The 20,093-nt window shown below is 42.0% G+C and overlaps 1 protein-coding gene, 1 long non-coding RNA gene and 1 pseudogene across 3 annotated transcripts; all 3 read right to left on the bottom strand.

The window, feature by feature from the left end:
• Positions 1 to 3,246: 3,246 nt before the first annotated feature.
• LOC131318130 (uncharacterized) lies at positions 3,247 to 5,899 on the bottom strand. Of its 2 annotated transcripts, XR_009197501.1 has the most exons (3): positions 5,471 to 5,899; positions 4,731 to 4,888; positions 3,247 to 4,127 (listed from the first exon to the last, which is right to left on the bottom strand). It is a non-coding gene; the product is annotated as an uncharacterized LOC131318130 (long non-coding RNA). The 2 variants fall into 2 exon arrangements; XR_009197500.1 differs by lacking the exon at positions 5,471 to 5,899 and having other exon boundaries at positions 4,731 to 5,464.
• Positions 5,900 to 5,921: 22 nt separating this feature from the next.
• On the bottom strand, positions 5,922 to 9,961 carry LOC131317085 (probable leucine-rich repeat receptor-like protein kinase At1g35710). The gene is made up of 4 exons (XM_058346664.1): positions 9,957 to 9,961; positions 9,542 to 9,605; positions 6,594 to 7,986; positions 5,922 to 6,484 (listed from the first exon to the last, which is right to left on the bottom strand). The coding sequence occupies exons 1-4, from the start codon at positions 9,959 to 9,961 to the stop codon at positions 5,922 to 5,924; spliced, it is 2,025 nt and encodes a 674-aa protein (XP_058202647.1).
• A 3,909-nt stretch (positions 9,962 to 13,870) lies between these two features.
• LOC131317084 (uncharacterized) lies at positions 13,871 to 19,324 on the bottom strand (annotated as a pseudogene).
• Positions 19,325 to 20,093: the final 769 nt, after the last annotated feature.

Genomic DNA, 20,093 nt, shown 5'->3' with positions numbered 1-20,093 from the left:
GTTCCCGTTGGCTTTCCGTTGTTAGAGAAAGAGTAGTGTCTTACTAGATAAAACTGAATTGAAATGCATTTATGGGATTGGTGGCACTTGAGAGTCATTGTGGCATGTGGTGATGTACGCTATAGGTATGTTAGGTACTATGACTTGACGTGGCGAATGGTAGGACAAAAGAGCGTATTGCAGCAAGGTTATCAAGTATCGTAGGATGTAAGTTATGACGTGGGGCGCTTGGTTGGTTAGTAGGGGTTTGCCTAGTGGTCCAGAAAAGAATAGGGTAACTCGTACCTTCGTGCTTTGTCTCATTGATCATCCTAGGTTCCTTTGGCACTCGTTCTATAGATTCTCGTTTAGAACCTAGCCGGTGGTATGTCGTGGAGTTGTTATGGGTTCGGTACGTGACGTAGGGCGTTGTGATAGACTTTGAAAGATAATGTGAACTTAAGGTATTTATTAACGTACAATAGGACATGGGTATGAGTTTGTAGTACATTGGATGATGATAAATGAAAGATTGTGACTTTAGGAAGTGTTGTTCTCTTGTATTCGGATTGATAATGTATATGTGTTGTGTGAGTTGTGAATATTGAATTGAGGGTCCTGCAACGTAAGGTGTGGTAATGCGGAGACTCTAGAGGGCCCGTAACGCAAAGTGTGGTAATGCGGAAACCCAAGTGGAGAGAATCCACTATAACGCAAGGTTTAGTAATATAGTTGAATGTCTCGCATGATGAAGGAAGCTATGACTGATTATTGAAGTTCATGTTGTTGTTTGGGCTGTGTATTGCTTGAGATTGTAATTGTTGAAAAAGGGAAACAACAATTGATTTCATCGAAGTTTTTGAAAAGAAAGGAACTTGGTTTTGGAATTCCTGAGCGAATCAACGGTTTCCGGTATTCGTGCGTAGAATCAACAGACTCCGGCTATTTAAGCTCGAATCAACGGAGCTTGACCTGTAATGGTCATGAGTTTTCTCTAAACTATTTTGGTAAATCAAAAGAAAAGTCTATGAAAAGAAGGCTTGATGGCAAATGGTATTGAATAAAGAGATTGTTCGTGGCATTCGTTTGAGTAGTCATAAATTGGTTGAGAATTCGTCGTGATTATATAGAATGATATGAGTTTAATGCTGCTTCGAGATGGTGAACGAATGGTTAGGGATGTCTTTAAGATGTATAGGATTCCATGGTCGTAGCTTATCGATTCATTGTGCCACTCCGTTCTATCTCTTGTCCGTTTATTGGAACTCATTCATTCTCGATGTATAACTCGTCACATTTTCATATAGCTTGTGTAAAGATTTCTCTACTGGGCTAATGTAATTCAACCTATCATTTTCAGGTACATTCCAAGGATTTCGACGCGGAGTGCATGGCGTGCATGCTTGGCATTATATCTTTTGAAAGCTGCCCCGAGAAGTGGATTTATCATCTTTTGTATAATCTCTTGAAGGGATGAAATTGTAAATTCATTCGAATTCTTTTAACTTTAGACATTATGTAACCTTTAAATTCATTATCTTTAGCTAACTATGAAATTTGGGCCGTAGTGCCAATGTTATAAATCTTTAAACTTGGGGACTTGTTTGTAAAGTTAATCTGATGGGGACTCTTTGGGGTACTATTTACAATATGTGAGGTTCTTTTAATGAGAATGGTTATTATTTATGTTGAAAATTGAGGGCGTGACAACTTGGGTCCAAGTCTTAGTCCAGCCAACCCCTTTTAGTTTTTTTTTTCCCTTATTTCTACTATGTATTTTTTTCTTTTTTTTTTTGTTTGAGACTTTTTTTTCTTATTCCTCGTTAGATTTGGGGTAAATAATATACGACTCTTGCACATTTCCTTTCGTGTTAAATTACTCTTGCACCATAAATATTTTGATAAGTTTTTTTAATTTTACTTATTATCTTGTAATGTTAAATTTACAAACCAAAGGTCCAAAACCTATTCACTAACAAAAACAAAACAAATATTTTTTACCGAATAAAAATTGATAATTTTTAAAAAATATGATTTTTTTAAGAAATTATTTTTTTAAATTAAATATTTTTTACTAAATAGAAATTGTTTACTTTTTTAAAAAATTTATAAAAAAACCATTTGGCTTATTCAATTTTTTTTGTTTTTCAGTGCCTGGTGTCGTGCCCGTGTCGTGCCCGTGCCCGTGCCCAGCTACAACCGTGTCATGCCATGTCATTCCTGTCCACTTTCCATGCCCGTGCCTGTTTATGACTGTATCGTGCCGTGCCGTGCCAAGCCAACTTTCGTGTCGTGCCCGTGCTGTGTCGCCCACTTCCGTGCCCGTGTCGTGCCCCAAGCCCACTAAGACTGTGCTGTGTCGTGCCGTGCCAGGCCAAAACCGTGTCTGTGACGTGTTGTGCCCGTGCCGTGCCGACACGGCCCATTTGACACCTCTAAATTGGTGTAATTTGTTATCTTTATCGCCTATATTCGGGGGATGTCCCTTAGAATTATTTGCGCATCTAGGTTCACATTGCTTGTTTTGTTGTGGGGTACGGAATCACATTTTTCTTGATCTGGTACGGAATCACATTGCCTATCCATTTTTTGTAGCAGGTTTGTTGTTGTAGAGTAATCATTCAATAGTCCCGGAGTATCATGTGGCATGTCCACGTCATACTCCCAACCAATAACGCAGCGGTAAGTCCACACCTTATGTCTAGCTTATCGAACAATGATCCACATCAGGTACTGGGATTGGAAGGAAGATGAAAATCTTCTCCCAACGGTGTGACATAATCGGGTCAACATAGTGCTCATATTTTGTTCCAATCTCCAAGTCTCAAGCTGTATGCCTCTTGTACACTGTATATTCGGTTAGTTTTTTTTTAATTTCAAGCTAATTTACCAAAAAAAAAAGAAGCAATTCTTGCTGTCATGATCTTATAATTTGAATGAAAAATTGAAAGATTATATCAAGCACCTACACTTATTTTATTAATCTGATTCTTCACGAGCCCACTCAAAAAGATTCTACTAGTTTTTGAGTAGATTATTGTTTATCTTTTCTATTTAATTATATCGTTTATGCGGTTTCAGGATTATAAACCGTCTAGTAACTCAGATATTCGACAATGATGTTGCAAGTTTTGAAGTTTCCAAGATGTATAGAACTTAGAGATGTATTGATCGAGACTGATTTTCCTAAAACTTAATCTTAAAAGACCGGACAAAATCCAAATGCTTGGAGGGAACAATTAGCTAAAGAATGCACGAGGAGTCTTGTGTCTACCATCGAACAAGGATTATTAATTGTATAGCGGAGTATATGAAATCCAGCCTTATTAGTCTATGTGCGACTTGAGGACTCGGTCACTGCATGCCAACAAACAATATGTGCACCATACACCAAAAAAAAAAAAAACAAATTACGAAACATTACAAAAATAGGAAACTTGTTCTGAAAATCAGCCACAACACAGTAAATAGAATCCAATGATATCCAAAAAAAGCATGGAGAGGTATGGCAGCTTTATAGATCACCATATCCTTTTAGTAAGCCACTGATATCTTCATTCCACTGCTGATATTGATTGGGATTGGGAGTAGATGAGACAAGGTACGTACGTAAGGTACGTAACACAAGCATCAGCCTTTACTAAGTTCAGTTTCAAAGCATGATGAATCACCTATGAGTATCCCCACCAATAATGAGTACTTCAGCGTATGGATCTCCACTTCCATTGGGTAAGCTCTTCAGACCAGTACTGCTAATTTTGCTCCCTTAGCCCTCCAAAAGTTTAATTTGACAGGAGTTGAAAAGAGATGATACAATGATTAATTTGCCTCCAAAAGATTAATTATGATCACTTAGCCCTCAAACAGATTAATTTGACTGGAGTTGGTAAGCAATGAGACAAGGAGACACAGACTTTCAGATGCAAGGAATTGCCAACCTTCAGCCTTCAATCACTAATTAAGTGCAGCTTCAAGCATATCCGTAAATTAGCTCCATCAATAACAGCTTCAATAGAGAGCCCCACAAATCTCTTAGCCCTCCGGACTGAGGAGTTGAAAAGAGAAACAGAGCCACAAACCAACACCACAACCAACCAATCCCAGATATGAAGCAACAGCTAGCAACCACACAACCCACCCATTGCCACCTAAAGCAAAAGAACAATATCTCTTACCCAGCTTGAACAATATCATTTACTCTAAACATGATATCTTCCATTAAAAAGTTTCAGCCATCCTTACTTCTTGTCACGCAAAAAGCAACCCTAGATTGGAGAGAAGAGGGGAAAGAGAAACCCAAACAAACCTGAGAAATTTTTCGGTGCCCCTGAAATTTTTTACAACAAACGTAGACACATCTGATTACCAAGGGGGCAAAAAATTTGATGACGTTTGTGTGATATATTTGAAAGAATGTAGGTATATCCTTGAGAGTTGGTAAACACGCATGAGCTATTGGAATTCAATCTCAACCATTGCAACAACTTATCTTTTGTTAAAGCAGGAAAAATGTAGAAGTATCAAAGGAAATTAACCAATATTCGACATCCTCAAACACACATTTTACAACTTTATAGCTTAGTCTTTCTGATTCTTTCATAAAGAAAATGTGAACTCAACAACTCTAGTGCCAAAGAACATCTCAACTTAAAAAGAAAAGGAAAAAAGGAAAAAAAAGATATTAGATCGAAAAAGGTTAGAGATACTATGAATATATGGTCTGCTAAGTTAACAGAGGAAGGAAAAGATACTTATAGAATCATTGTTGCTAGTGATGACGGTGGTTTCAATGGGCACACTTTCTTGGTTTTGCATTTAGGGATCACATCGGCAAGGTGTTGATAATTTGATGTTCTCTACAATCCAATTCTTCGATCCTCTCAGTTTTCCATTCACATGTTAAATTTTGCTTGCATTGTCGCAAAATGTTGTTAGAGTTCTAAGAACAACAAAAGATTTGTACATGCACGCGATAAATCTAATTAAAGAGATGGTAGAAACACGATAAAATTTGAACGTTAAATTAGAAGAGGAAAAATCTCTGTTTGACTATGGCAATAATTGATAGATGTATATACGAAAAGAATTTCAAAATTAAAACTTACATTTTAGGAGAGGTGTGAAAACGAACTTATTAGCAGGAGATAAGACTTACATTTTAGGGAAATTAACAATCCCAAAAAAATCCTCCGTTGGCCAATAATCAAGTAATATAGATTATGCAAATCTGTTTTGAAAACCAACTTAAGGATTTAATCTTATATCCAATCTGGCAAAGCCACTTGGTGCTCTTACAACTTTCCTCACAAGTACACCCTTTTACTACTTAATATGAAGTATAGATTCGCAAAGTTTATATTGCTTGAAAAAAAGTAACTATTGTTTATGAAAGAGTAATACACATGCAACCATAGAGCCAATGCCAGTTAGGAAAGCACAATAGAAAAAGGTAGAACCGAAAACCCAAACAGTAAAGGGATAACAAGAATACTTAGGCATTTGGAAAATTGACATCAAGTAGTTGTCCTAATGTGATCATGAGGCATGGGTTCTGCAAGTGCGACTTGTGTTTTGATAGAGCCACAGAAACTTGTTGCATAGTGGGTCGGCACTGCGGGTTGGGGTGCAAGCATCCAAGTGCTATCTTTACAGCAAGAACCACTGCTTCCTCCTCCTGATTCCTTGGTAGTGGGAGCCGTTTGTCCAATACGTCCTTCAACAGAATACCATAAGAAGATGGTGGTGACAAATCCAAAGATGATGAAGAAAGAGAAGACATGAGATCCCCTGGATGCCTCCCCATTACAACTTCCAGTGTTAAAACTCCAAAGCTGCAGACGTCTAACTTTTCATTCACCTCCATTGTGTAAGCAAGTTTTGCCCAAAGAAAGGAAGGGTACAACAAACAGGGAAAAAAACTACTAAAAAATTGTAGAGGAGGCTTAGGAATTAGCATATTCAACATAAAAACACACAACACTATATTGGTAGCTAAGATGAATTGTGCAAGTACCTGTAGCAGCATATCCCAAGGTGCCTGCAAAGGAAGTCCAATTTGATGACTGCAGGTTTAGAAGTCTTGCAGTTCCGAAATCAGATAGGTAAGCGACATCTTCTAAGTTTAGCAGAACATTCTTGCTCGATATATCACGATGAATGACCGGGGGTGAACATCCATGGTGCATATATGACAAAGCATCTGCCAAACCTTTAACAACATTTATCCTCTTATCCCAATCCAAACTTAGTGCTTCTTCCTCACAGCTTAGTTTCTTGTCCAAGGACCCCCCTTCCAAGAACTCATAAACCAAAAATGAGTGTCGTGGATGTGAACAGTAACCCGAAAGCCTTATGATATGCCGATGTCGTATCTTTGTCAATGCATGAATCTCACTCATAAAACTTACCAGATTAGCCAACTCGCCATCTTGGGAAGGAGGGTACTTTTTTACAGCGACAACTTGACCACTTGGCAGGTCAGCTCTATAAACAGTGCCATATCCACCTGCTGCAATGCAATGCTTGTCATTGAAATCCTTCGTCGCTTGGATTATGTTTTCATACACCAATTTTCCATCGAAGCTCCAAATCTCAAACAAATCTTAATTTATTACTTGCTCTGTTTGGCTCAATTTCGTTGTCTCTCATTTTGTTGCGGTGGATCAAGAAAGTCATAGCAACAATAAGAAATAAAATACCCAAAAAAGGAACTACAACTAGAAGCACAATTTTTTTATGATTTCTCCCTTTATCTCCATTGTTCTGCTTTAGTGAGCATGGCATCAAACTAGTTTTATTGCCACATAGTCTATCATTGTTTCGATATGCTTGAAATGAAGCATCTTCAAATGCTTTTGTGTTGGGCAAAGGACCCTCCAAGTGATTGTACGATATGTCAACCGACGTTAAACTTGACATCCCGTTGAAAGAGGAAGGGATTGAACCAGACAAGAAGTTGTGGGAGAGATTTAGGATCTCTAACCTTTTCAAGCTCCCAATCCCTGATGGTATCTCACCTGTTAATAAATTATTTCCAAGATCGAGATTTTCAAGAGACTGCAATTTTCCTAATTCAAAAGGAATACTCTCCCTGAGAAGATTTCTGCTCAATTTCAAGTTCAAAAGATTCACACAGTCACCCAACTTCTTTTGAATAGGTCCACTAAGATTGTTTCCAGACAAGTCTAGATGCTGAAGACTAGACAGGCTTCCAATTTCTGGTGGAATATCGCGTGAAAGTTTGTTATTGCTAAGATTAAGATTGAACAAAAAAACCAACTTTCCCAAATTCTTTGGTACCGCACCAACTAGATGATTTGAAGAGAGGTCGAGCAACCGTAACTGAGTTGCTCTTCCAATGCCAGGTGGAATGTTTCTGGAAAGGTCATTGTTGGAGATTTTTAGGCTAGTCAGATTGGGAAACTGATCCCATTTGTGCCAAAGATCGCCATAGAAATTATTGTGACTGAGATCTAGATAATCAAGTTTTGGGAATGCCTCAAAAACTTCTGATAAATGCCCCGTCAATTGGTTTTGATCAAACCTAACACGAAGTAACTCACTGCAATTTCTCAAGCTATTCGGGATACGACCAGTTAAATTGTTATTTGCTACGACAAGTCGTATGAGGGATCCATGAACGCACATATACGGTGATAGATGACCGGTGAGCTTGTTGGAGCTTATATCAAGGAACCGTAGATATCTAAGATTGTCTAGTTCTTGAGGGATAGATCCAGAGAGAAAGTTCTCGTAAAGGTATAACACTGTCAGGTTTGTCAAGTTCCCTATTGAAGCGGGGATTGATCCACTGAGATTATTCTTGTACAATGCAAGGTCAGTGAGAGATCTTAGCAATCCTAGTTCTTGAGGGATAGATCCAGACAGAGAGTTCTCGAAAAGGTACAACGTTGTCAGGTTTGTCAAGTTCCCTATTGAAGCTGGGATTGATCCCGTAAGATTATTCGTTGACAAAGTAAGATCAGTGAGAGATTGCTTCGTCCCAACCTAACCGTTGAAATAGGTTGATTTACCCCGAGCGTAGGGCTAGGTCATTGTCAGCATAATATCCGGAAGTCCGGAATCTTTCCCACAGAGATGGTCTTTACAGCTTGCTAGGATTTTTAGAGGTAAGGGTTTGCGGCATTTAGACAGCCAACTTTTGGTTTTGCTTTGAAAAGTGAAGAATGCTCTTATGAAAAAGATTAGAAATGAGTTTTAACTAGATTAAGACAAGTGGCAAGGCGTTGGAGTTCATAACGCCCGTAACTTAGGCTAACTAACCATTCTCAACGAAAACTCGGTTGAATCGCACGGCATAGGCTATCAACCGGAAGATTTTGCTAAGAAACCATTAAAGACAAGAAATTAAGTACGGAGAACAAGCGAGCTCTTTTATCCTTTTGGCAAACACGAGGCGAGACATAGCTCAAGGAACCATATGTGCTAGCATATGATCACCGGAGGTTAACATCGACAAGTTTTGTTATATAAAAAGCGAACCACGCTCATTTTCCATACCGAACCTCGAGTATTTAGTTGAGAAAGGTAAGATTAACATAAGTCACATGACGTTAATCGCTCCGTAGCCAAGCCTAATCAACTACTCATGCATATTAAGAAGACTAGAAAGCATGGAAGGAATGATAAACATGATTAACCGATAAAAACGGAAATAAACTTGATTTTATAAAAGATCCAAAGCATACGAACAACTTTAAAACACGACAAATTAACGTAACGTAAATACCTTAATTGTTCTTGAGGAATTACAACTTGAAGGGTTAAGAAATCATTAATGGAGAAAAACTAAAGGTAGTAATGTTCTAGCTCTCTTTTGGAGGGAGAGAGTGATGACTATTTATACAAGAATGCACTTTCTCTCTCCCAAAAAAATCAGAAAATATCCAAAAAGTGGAAACATGCCACAAATGGAAAGTTAAAATATGACTAAAAGCATGTCGGTGAGACACCCGTATCGATACTCTAATACCGTATCGATACGCTGAGAGCCTGTTTTAATTCCAAAATTTCCCGTAAAGGAACCGTATCGATACTCTGTCTCCGTATCGATACCGTGCTGTTTTGACCAGAAATCCAGAATTTCACAAAGAGGAACCGTATCGATACGCTGGAAGCCGTATCGATACGCTGAGAGCTGCATTTCCTTCTGTTCTAATGAAGTATCGATACGCGGAGAACCGTATCGATACCGTGATATTTGCTGGCAGAATCAAGCCCCTCGTGTCCCGACTCAACACCCGATGGCCCTTGACTCTTCCCGACCCTCCGTTTGTTCATTCCATAGGCCGACGGCTACGCTCATAAGGCATCGCCACTTAGTTCCTCTCAAAAATTGTTCAATACATCAAAACATGGCCCTTTAATGCGTATTGCCTGAAACGCTCTACAGAAAACCTTACGCGCAATATCACGTAAAACAGTAAATAAACATAAGTTAAATGATGTAAAACGGGACTAGGTGCGCCAAGTATCTACACAATTGGGTGCTTATCACACCCCCCAACTTGAACGTTGCTAGCCCCGAGCAACAAGAACATACCGCTAAACTAAATATCCAATCCTTCCGTTTAAAACAACTTAGCACATCCGCACACCGAAAACATCTAGCAAGAGTTCCAGAAAACAAATTTATTGAGGATACATGCAAAACAAATGCAACTGCACACTACGAACCACATCCCAATGAAAAAGGGCTCGGAACAAAACAATGGAGAGCCATGGCAAAAATGAAGAAAGCACCTTTAAACAGAAACAGGAGCTACAAGCCAAGAACTAAAATGCCAAGAGAAAGCATGCCAAAAATTAAATATGCTCATCATCAACAGATGAATCAACAAGGAATAAATGCGCACTACGAATCAACTAAGGACTTCTTTAAGCTTAAATTGACCTTGGTTATCAAGAAAACGGTTAGCAAAAAGGGTGGCGGCTATATACTAGCTTGGTTTATCTACCCCATGGCCGCCACCAATACCAAACTACCAAGTCAACGGCCACATGCCGGCCAAAACAAAAACCTTCTAAACTACAAGTTACGAGTTCACTTAATGAAAGTAAAACAAGATAAGATAGGTGGACTGTCAACCACCAAGCACCCCGACCAAGTATAGGGATTTCAACCTAAACCACCAACTACTCCTCATCACCCGAGTCCGGCTCCTCTCCGGTAAAGTCATCACTGTCCTCGGCTTCCACAACAGGCAACGGTGCAAAAGGCTCGCTAGCAGACCCCTCCTGCCTCCTCAGTACATAATCCAGTTTGTGATCAATCCTTTCCTGCCTCCTAGTATTCTCCCGAATTTCTCTTTTAAGCTTGCGTTGACTGTTCATGGTTGCCACACCCTGGCAGAAAAGCAGCTTTTGCCACACCGATTGCTTGGCACGTTTAGGCGGCATTGAAGTTAGATAGCTACCACCGCGAATACCCTCATCTCCCAAAGCTCCTCGGGACTGTGAAGCACTCCTAGTTAGGATGCTACTATTAAGTATTCCCGGCTCGAGTTTACCCCATTCCCCATATGCATCTCTCGGAACACCCTTCTCCAAGCAAATTTTGGTAACCATGCACGGGTATGGCATCCTTGTATAGGTAGGAACATTGACTTTAAATTCAACCATTTGACGGAAAATATACTTAGCCCAATCATACACATTCCCTGGTTCCATGAAAAAGTAAAGCATTTCTCCCTCAATCTTAGCCGGCTTATTCTCAGTACCCCTCGGGTTCAAATTGTGATGAACAAACTGGTTAATCAAGCGGTACTCATCCTTAAGCTTTCCCGGAATGTGAGGAAGCTTGGCTTCCGCCGGATTAGTATACAAAGCCTGATTAACCTCATCCCTCGAGGCAAAATTTTCTCTCGGCACATTAACAGATGCAGCAGGGGGGTGTTCATAGCTCAAAACCCGAGCAATAACATCGGGGTCTACCACAATATTGACCCGACCAATTTTTGAAGTAATTCTTGCCCCCTTTTCCTCTATTTTCCCCATCTCGGGAACTTTCATGTTCTTATAAAAATCAGACACTAAGCCCTTAATATAACCAGGATTTTCACGGAAGAAATAAGCCAAACCTTGAGCAGCGATTCTCTGAACACAAATGTGGTTCGGCCCAATGCTCTCCACATCGACGTGGCGTTCGTTTTTAACTCCCCTCTTCACAAAACTCTTCTCCCACCTAGTCTATTTATCAGCTTTAACCTCTTCAGAAGTCCGTTTCCGCCTAGAACCAACCTGGGCCGCTTGTTCCGGATTTTCCATCATTTCCTCTTCCTCCTCAATGTCACGAAGAACCTCATCCCCTTCCTCAGCTTTGGGTTGACGCGATGAAGAAGCCACATTTTGACCCTGAACCCTCGGGGGTTTGTTTGCAGCGCGCTTAAGTCGAGGCATTTCCGAACTTATGGAAAATTCCTGAAAATTTCGGATTTGAGGGGGGGGGAAAGTAAGGGTTTTCGGATTTTTGTAGGTGGGGATGAAATTTATGCTAGGAATGGGTTCAGGATAGATTATGTAGAAGAAATACGAAGGTTTTGGAGTTGTTTCATGGTGGATCAACAGAAAAAACGAAGAGGGAGAGGGAAAGTTCGAATTTACCTTGGATCTGGTGTTTGGAACTTGAAACCCACGGATTTTTGCTTGAAACTTGGAGAGAAGGTGATTTGGAGTGGTTTTGGTCAAGGATTCGCAAGATTTGGAGATGGATTGGAGGTTTTGGAGAGTACAGATTGATGAAGGTGGGCGGTTATGGAGGAGAAAAAAGGTGGAGTGGTGTTTGGAGATGAAAGGTCACGCCCCCGATCCTGTTTAAAAACCCAGATTTCCACACCGTATCGATACGCAGATACCGTATCGATACCGAGGCCGCTTGATCTGAAATCTGATCGTTAACCGTATCAATACACTGGAAACCGTATCGATACGCGGAAGCTCGCAAAACTTTCTGTTTCAATGAAGTATCGATACGGTTCTGTTTCCCCTGCAATCCTCATTTCCAGTCCTTTTTGCCAATGCCAATACCCATATGCACCTCACACACTCCCGAAACGTCACCCAGAGCCTTGAGAGCTTGCCAATCAGCCGTTGAGAAGCAACCCAATCCAACCAAACATCCGGCTTCCTATGGTTAAGAGTAGGAACGACTCGGACTTGGTTTTTTTTTTATAGGACAATGAGACTCATATGTGGTTTAATCATACAAAAATGCCCTGTATCATATCCTAAGTGCGCCATAGATTCCTAATTAATTCAAAATAAACAATAAACACACTTAAGTATGACCATGAGATGATCTACACATCTGCGAACGTAAAGAGAGCAAAAGCGGGATGCGGGTAAAACTTGACCAAAACATACTCAAACGTCGTGAATTCCACCTTAGTCCATTCATGCAAGTTGCGATATACAAAATTTGTGTTAACGAACTCTTGCGAAAAAAAACAAAAAAAAATCATAAGCATGAGCCAAGTTGGTTTAATTCACTAATGTTGTAATAACGGAAGGATTGCACTACTAAAACTGAAAAATTTAACCGAAAATATATAAAAATATATATATATTCCTCCCCCCAACTTGAAATATGCTATGCCCTCATAGCATGGAGAACAACAGTAGGGAAAAAGGAACAAAAGATCGTACCTACGGGGGAATGTCAACCCCCTTATACCTCGACCAAGTTGGAGGCTTTTGCGTCATTGCCTCCTTTCGTCATCCGAACTGCTTCCAAGGTCAACTCCTTCGGCTCCTCCAACGGAACCATAGCTAGTCACACAGGATCATGGCCAAAGCTTTATTGGACTAACAACCGCGACGCGTAATCGCACCCATGCTTAGGGCTTCTGAATGCCTCAATCACTCCGACGTTAGATCCAAACCACCAAGGCTGGTGCGGTAGCATGTACACCCTGTAAAAGACTGAAGCTCGAACTACCTACTAAGAAGCAAATGACATTAGAACCACCCGGCTCGTGTTATCCGGGCACCACACAAACATATATACAAACGAAAAATCAAAGAACACCACCCAATTTTCACGCAATCTCACGAGTCATACTTTTCTTCCCGTGTCTCACCGAGTAGACAAAACACGGGTGGCTATACTAGACCGTCGAAACTTGTTACATCATGCCCGAAGTAAAATTCACCGCCTGACCTCGCCAAGCAATTAAGCCCAGCGTTCCCTATGATCAAAACAAAGTGAGACAAGACAGAGCCTAGCGCCAAAGCACGGGAATATCAAGCCCCACCCAAAGACCTAAATTGCCCCCAATAGGGACATATCTGGTAAGCATGGATCGTTAACGGCAAACTACGTCAAAGAAGGACTAATTAAAGCCCGATACAATGATGCATTAGAGAAATCTTTTGGTGAGAATATCCCGAAACATAGAAATAAGAACAAAACATAAAAGCAATATTTACAAATGTACAAACATACAGAATTTAATATCAGAGCTCGGAGCGTCCAAGTCACAGCTGGACTCCGCCAAACAATGAAGTCCAGCGTCCCCTAAGATCGTAACCAGGCAGGCACAAGATAGAGCCAAGTGCGGTAATGGAGCACGGGAATATCAAGGCCTAACCTAAGATCTATACCGCCCCCGTTGGGGCTAATCTGGAAGACGTGAGTGGTGCACTGTGAATTACTCCTATCAGAAAAGCTAATGAAAGCCCTATGTCACTGATATTAAAATTGCCCTTACTAACCGGAGCTGGGCACACGATCCTTTTTTTAGTAGCGGCGTGCGGAGCTACATATACCCAAGTCAATGGAGGGTACCCCCTACCCGGGGGCCGGGTCCGACAAACAGTTAAGTTCAGCGGTTACGCTTTCGCTCCCCGTGCAAACATAAATAAAACAGCCAAATCAAACAACAAGGTCAACTGGATACACCGGTACGACCAATTCTTCCTCAATTTCCGCTATCGGAAAGTTTTCCAAAAATGGCTTAAGCCTTTGCCCATTGACCTTAAAAATATTTCCATTCACGGGATTAACAACTTCAATGGCCCCATGCGGGAAAATGTGATGCACAATGTACGGGCCAATCCAACGGGAACGCAACTTGCCCGGAAAAAGATGAAGTTTTGAATTATACAAAAGAACTTTTTGGCCAACTTCAAAATTTTTCCGTTGAATGTGCTTATCATGAAAATCCTTTACCTTAGACTTGTAAACGTTAGTGTTATCATAAGCATCTCTACGAATTTCCTCAAGTTCATTCAATTGGAGTTTACGGTGAACTCCGGCGTCGGGCAAACGATAATTTAATTGCTTAATTGCCCAATATGCCTTGTGCTCTAATTCCACCGGAAGGTGGCATGCCTTACCATATACCAGCCGATAGGGCGAAGCGCCCAAAACGGTCTTGTATGCGGTACGATACGCCCAAAGAGCATCAGTCAACCTTAAAGACCAATCCTTCCGATTGGGATTTACCGTTTTCTCAAGAATACGTTTTACCTCACGGTTGGCGAGCTCGGCTTGACCGTTGGTTTGCGGGTGATATGCAAGGGAGACCTTGTGCGTTATACCATATTTCATCATCAACGCGGCGAATGGCCTATTGCAAAAATGAGAACCTTGGTCACTAATAATGGCACGAGGGACCCCAAACCGAGACAAGATATGCTCCTTAAGAAAGTCAAGCACTACTTTGTGATCATTTGTACGAGTTGCAATGGCCTCAACCCATCTTGACACATAATCCACCGCCAAGAGAATATACAAGTTGCCAAAAGACATCGGAAACGGCCCCATAAAGTCGATACCCCAACAGTCAAATACCTCTACTACAAGAAACTTGGCTTGGGGCATTTCATTCCTCCGGGTCAAGCTGCCCAACTGTTGGCAATGGTCACACAATTTACAAAAGGCATAAGCATCTTGGTTCAAAGTTGGCCAGTAAAAACCACATTGTTGGATCTTGGCGGTGGTCTTCCGTGCAGAAAAATGCCCTCCACATGCTTCGGTATGGCAAAATTGTAGGATGCCACATTGGTCAGAATCGGGAACACACCGGCGGATGATCTGGTTGGGATAGTATTTGAACAAATATGGATCATCATAAGAAAAGTGTTTCACTTCGGCAAGGAATCGCCGGCACTCATGAGAGGACCAATGGGTTGGAATCAAACCCGTAACCAAGTTATTGACAATGTCAGCAAACCACGGGGCTTGGGATACACTGAAAAGCTGCTCATCGGGAAAACTGTCTCCAATGGGTATGTGAGAAGTACGGTCTTCAAAATCCAAGCGTGACAAATGATCGGCCACCACGTTTTCTACCCCTTTCTTATCTCTGATGGTGATGTCAAATTCCTGCAACAGAAGGATCCACCGAATCAAACGTGCCTTTGCATCCTGTTTGGTGAACAAGTATTTCAGCGCCGAGTGGTCAGTGTAAATTGTGATTGGGGCACCAACTAAGTAAGACCGAAATTTATCCAAGGCAAACACTATGGCAAGAAGTTCCTTCTCCGTAGTGGAGTAGTTCATTTGAGCATCATTCAATGTCTTGCTTGCATAATAAATCACCCACGGATGCTTGTCCTTCCTTTGGCCAAGAACGGCCCCGACGGCATAATCACTTGCATCGCACATCAATTCAAATGGAAGATTCCAATCGGGCGTTTGAACAATGGGCGGCGTGGTGAGACTAGCTTTGAGTTTAGTGAATGCCAACTCACATGCGGTAGTCCATTCAAAGGGAACATCTTTGGATAAAAGGTGACAAAGCGGCCTTGAGATGGCGCTAAAATCCTTGATGAAGCGCCGATAGAAACCGGCATGGCCAAGGAAGGAGCGAATGTCTTTAATGCACTTCGGAGTAGGGAGATTGGAGATAAGGTCAATCTTGGCTTTATCTACCTCGATACCCTTGGCCGATACGATATGCCCGAGCACAATCCCCTGAGTGACCATAAAATGGCACTTCTTCCAGTTGAGAACCAAATTTTTCTCCTCTCATCTTCTTAAGACCTTCTCCAAGTTGGCAAGACATGACTCGAAAGAGTCGCCAAACACGGAGAAGTCATCCATGAAGACTTCAACAATTTTCTCGACCATATCGCTAAAAATTCCCATCATACATCTTGAAAAGGTGCCGGGAGCATTACACAAGCCGAATGGCATGCGTCTATAAGCAAAGGTCCCGAATGGGCATGTGAACATCGTTTTCTCTTGGTCGGACATGGCCACTTCTATTTGGTTATAGCCTGAATAACCATCAAGGAAGCAGTAAAAGGCATGACCGGCTACTCTCTCCAAAATTTGATCAATGAAGGGGAGAGGAAAGTGATCTTTGCGTGTGCTTGCATTCAACTTGCGATAGTCTATGCATACCCGCCACCCGGTAGTCACACGAGACGGGACAAGTTCGCCTTTATCATTTTGCACCACGGTTACCCCCGCCTTTTTAGGGACAACTTGAATGGGGCTCACCCATTTAGAATCGGCGATGGGATAGATAATCCCAACGTCAAGCAATTTAAGAATCTCCGCCCTGACAACATCTTTCATAATAGGATTGAGCCGGCGTTGAGGTTGGCGCGATGGTTTAACATCCTCCTCCAAGTAAATGTGATGAGAGCATAGAGAAGGAGAGATGCCTTGAATATCTGCGATAGTCCAACCTATTGCCTTTGTATGCCGCCGCAAAACTCCCAACAATGTCTCTTCTTGGAGTTTCTCAAGGGAAGACGATATTACTACCGGAAAGGTATTGCCCTCGCCAAGGAACGCATATTTCAAAGTGTCCGGTAGTGCTTTCAACTCAAGAGGAGGCGGCTCAACACTAGACGGAACTATTTTCCGCTCAATAGGGGGTAACTCCTCAAACTTTGGGAACCACGGTGCAACTCCACAAACTTCCTCATCGCCATCTTCTTCTTTAAGTAAGGAAAAGAGGGACTCCATCTCGTCGGATTCAAGGAAAGCAGTCTCTTCGGAGTTAAGAACCACCTTCAAAGAGTCTTTAAACAAGAAGTCATCTACATGCTCTTGGACCAATGTATCCACAAGATGGACATTTTGGCAATCGTCATCGTCACCCATTTGAACTCCAACGTTGAACATATTAACCTCCATCTTCATGTTACCAAAAGACATGTTCAATAGTCCATTCCGACAGTTGATTACGGCATCCGAGGTTGCTCGAAACGGTCGTCCAAGGATAACGGGAGTAGACAATGGTGATGAAGACGATGGACAGGTATCCAAGACAACAAAATCCACCGGATATACAAATTGATCAACTTGGACCAATACATCTTCCACCATACCACGAGGAATTCGGATACTCCTATCTGCCAATTGAAGAGTAACCCGCGTAGGCTTCATCTCCCCCAAACCCAACTCTTGATACACCGAATAAGGTAGCAAATTTACACTCGCTCCCAAATCCAAAAGAGCTTGCTCTACTCTCTTACCCCCAATAGTAATTGCAATTGTAGGACATCCGGGGTCTTTGTATTTAGGTGCAAGATTTGCTTGGAAAATTTAGCTAACTTGCTCGGTAAGAAGCACCTTCTTGTGCACATTAAGCTTGCGTTTTTGGGTGCACAAATCCTTCAAGAACTTAGCGTAAGAAGGAATTTGCTTAATGGCGTCCATTAAAGGAATGTTAACATTGACCTTTTTGAACACGTCAAGTATATCGGCATCCTTGGATGGGTGAGCCGGCTTTTTCAGTCGAGAAGGATAGGGTGCCGGAATGGGAGAATCCTGTTGGCTTGGAGTGGCCTCAGCTTCCTTTGAACCTTGCACGGGAGATTCCCCGTCTTCTTCCGGAGAGGACTTGGGAGATTCCCCAAGCGTTGTAGAACTTGTTGATGTCGAGGCTGGTTCTAAGATAGGTGTAGCCGGTGGATTGACAACGAGGTTGTCAACCGCCTTGCCACTCCTTAGAGTGATAATTGCTTGAGCTTTCTCGGGCGGTGGTATGGAAGAACTACCAATGAGAAGTTGACCTTGTGGATTAGCTTGTGGCTGGGTCGGAAACTTGCCCCTTTCTTGTTGGAGAAGCCCTATAGATGTGGTTATCTTTCCCATTTGGTTCTTCAACTCCCCCATCATCTGGGTGTTATTTTCATTGTAATTCGATTGAGCTTGCATGAAGGTTTGGAGAGTATCCTCCAAAGATCGCCTTGGCGGGGGTTGATATTGGTTAGATCCTTGAAACGGGCCGGACGGTGCAAAACCTGGCAGCCCTTGAGGAAAACGAGGCTGCCCTTGGCCTTGAGCAGGCCGCCATGGTTGCATTTGAGAAACAGGATGTGCTTGAGATGGTCCGCCTTCAATCTGATTGTTCCAACGGAATCCCGGATGTTGTCGTTGACTTTGGTTGAAGTTTTGGGGAAAAGATTCAAATCGTTGGTTCACCACACTAACCTCTTCGAGCGGGAGGTTGAGGTTACTGTAATGTTGCCTGAGAGTGGGAATAGACAAGCAATTGTCGGTGGAATGGCCCGATGTTTCACATATAGCACACATCTCCTCTACCGCTTGCACTGCCTTAACTTCCTTTATCCCTTTCAACTCCAACTTTTCCAACTTTTGTGCTAGTTGCTCCATCCGTGTTTCGATAGCATTGTGCTCATTTATGGAGAACTTTCCAGATCCACCGGGTCCTTGGCTAGCCATAGCTCTATCACCAGCATCTTCATAATTCCAAGTCAGAGACTTCTTGGCCAACTCATCTAAGTAATCCCAACCATCATCGAGTGACTTATTCATGAATCCTCCAGAGCACATGGTGTCGAGCAGTTGCTTGCTTTGTTGCGTGCAGCCCATAAGAAAATAGTGAATCAGTTGATACAAGGCAAAGTTATGGTGAGGAACCACAGAAAGCAAATCCTTGTAACGCTCCCAATACTGGTGGAAAGCTTCTCCCTCACGTTGCTTGAAACCCTGGATTTGATCCATCAAGAGCTTTGTTCGGCTTGCTGGGAATAATTTCTTATGAAAAACATCTTGCACTTCCCCCCATGTGTTCAAAGATTGAGGCTTCAAAGAGTGAAACCACGTCTTAGCCTTATCCTTCAAAGTGAAAGGGAAAAGCCTCAATCTTGCTTGGTTGAGAAGCACCTCCCCGCTGACGAACGATTGGAGAACTTCCTCAAATTCCCGGATATGTTGGTACGGATCCTCGCGCTCCATACCGTGGAAGAATGGAATGCAACGATGATAGTCTGACTTGAACACGAATGTGTTTGCAACAGTGGTGGGCCGTGGAAAAACTATCGGTGACAATTGAGTGACCCGTTCCGGATTCAAATAGTCCTGAAGAGTCCTAACCGGAGCAGCTTCCTCATCTGCCATTGATGTTCTTGATGGAGAATACGACCGAGAATATCTACTTGGTGGAGAGTAAGCTCAGAGATTTCTGTTTCTTACGCGAGGTGGCGAGCTAGAGCGATGCAATCGGTTTGAACGAGGACTACGATAAACCACAAGCATGAACCTTCGCTTTGACCGAATAAAAGCTATGGAACCGCTCTGCAGTAAGAAAAACAGACTGGAGGGGCTATACCGCCGCCTCTCTCTCAAGACAATTCTGAGGGGCTATGCCGCCGCCTCAATATACATATGTATGCAAGAAAAGAAAACAAAGGGCAAAAGATACCAACACTAGCTTCGTTACACCTCAAGTTGATAGTGTGATCGGTTAGAGGTATCCACTAGAATTAGTTTACAATGCACGAAGGAAAAATTAATGGAATACTTACAATGGTTTGTCGAACCTCCTAATAAGCTATATAAAAAAGATCCTCGGCAACGGCGCCAAAATATGCTTCGTCCCAACCTAACCGTTGAAATAGGTTGATTTACCCCGAGCGTAGGGCTAGGTCATTGTCAGCATAATATCCGGAAGTCCGGAATCGTTCCCACAGAGATGGTCTTTACAGCTTGCTAGGATTTTTAGAGGTAAGGGTTTGCGGCATTTAGACGGCCAACTTTTGGTTTTGCTTTGAAAAGTGAAGAATGCTCTTATGAAAAAGATTAGAAATGAGTTTTAACTAGATTAAGACAAGTGGCAAGGCGTTGGAGTTCATAACGCCCGTAACTTAGGCTAACTAACCATTCTCAA

This window comes from Rhododendron vialii, chromosome 2a, assembly GCF_030253575.1.
Source record: "Rhododendron vialii isolate Sample 1 chromosome 2a, ASM3025357v1".
NCBI classification, from domain to species: domain Eukaryota; kingdom Viridiplantae; phylum Streptophyta; class Magnoliopsida; order Ericales; family Ericaceae; genus Rhododendron; species Rhododendron vialii.
Note: the sequence above shows the minus strand (reverse complement) of the source record. Positions and strands in the feature narration are given on the sequence as shown.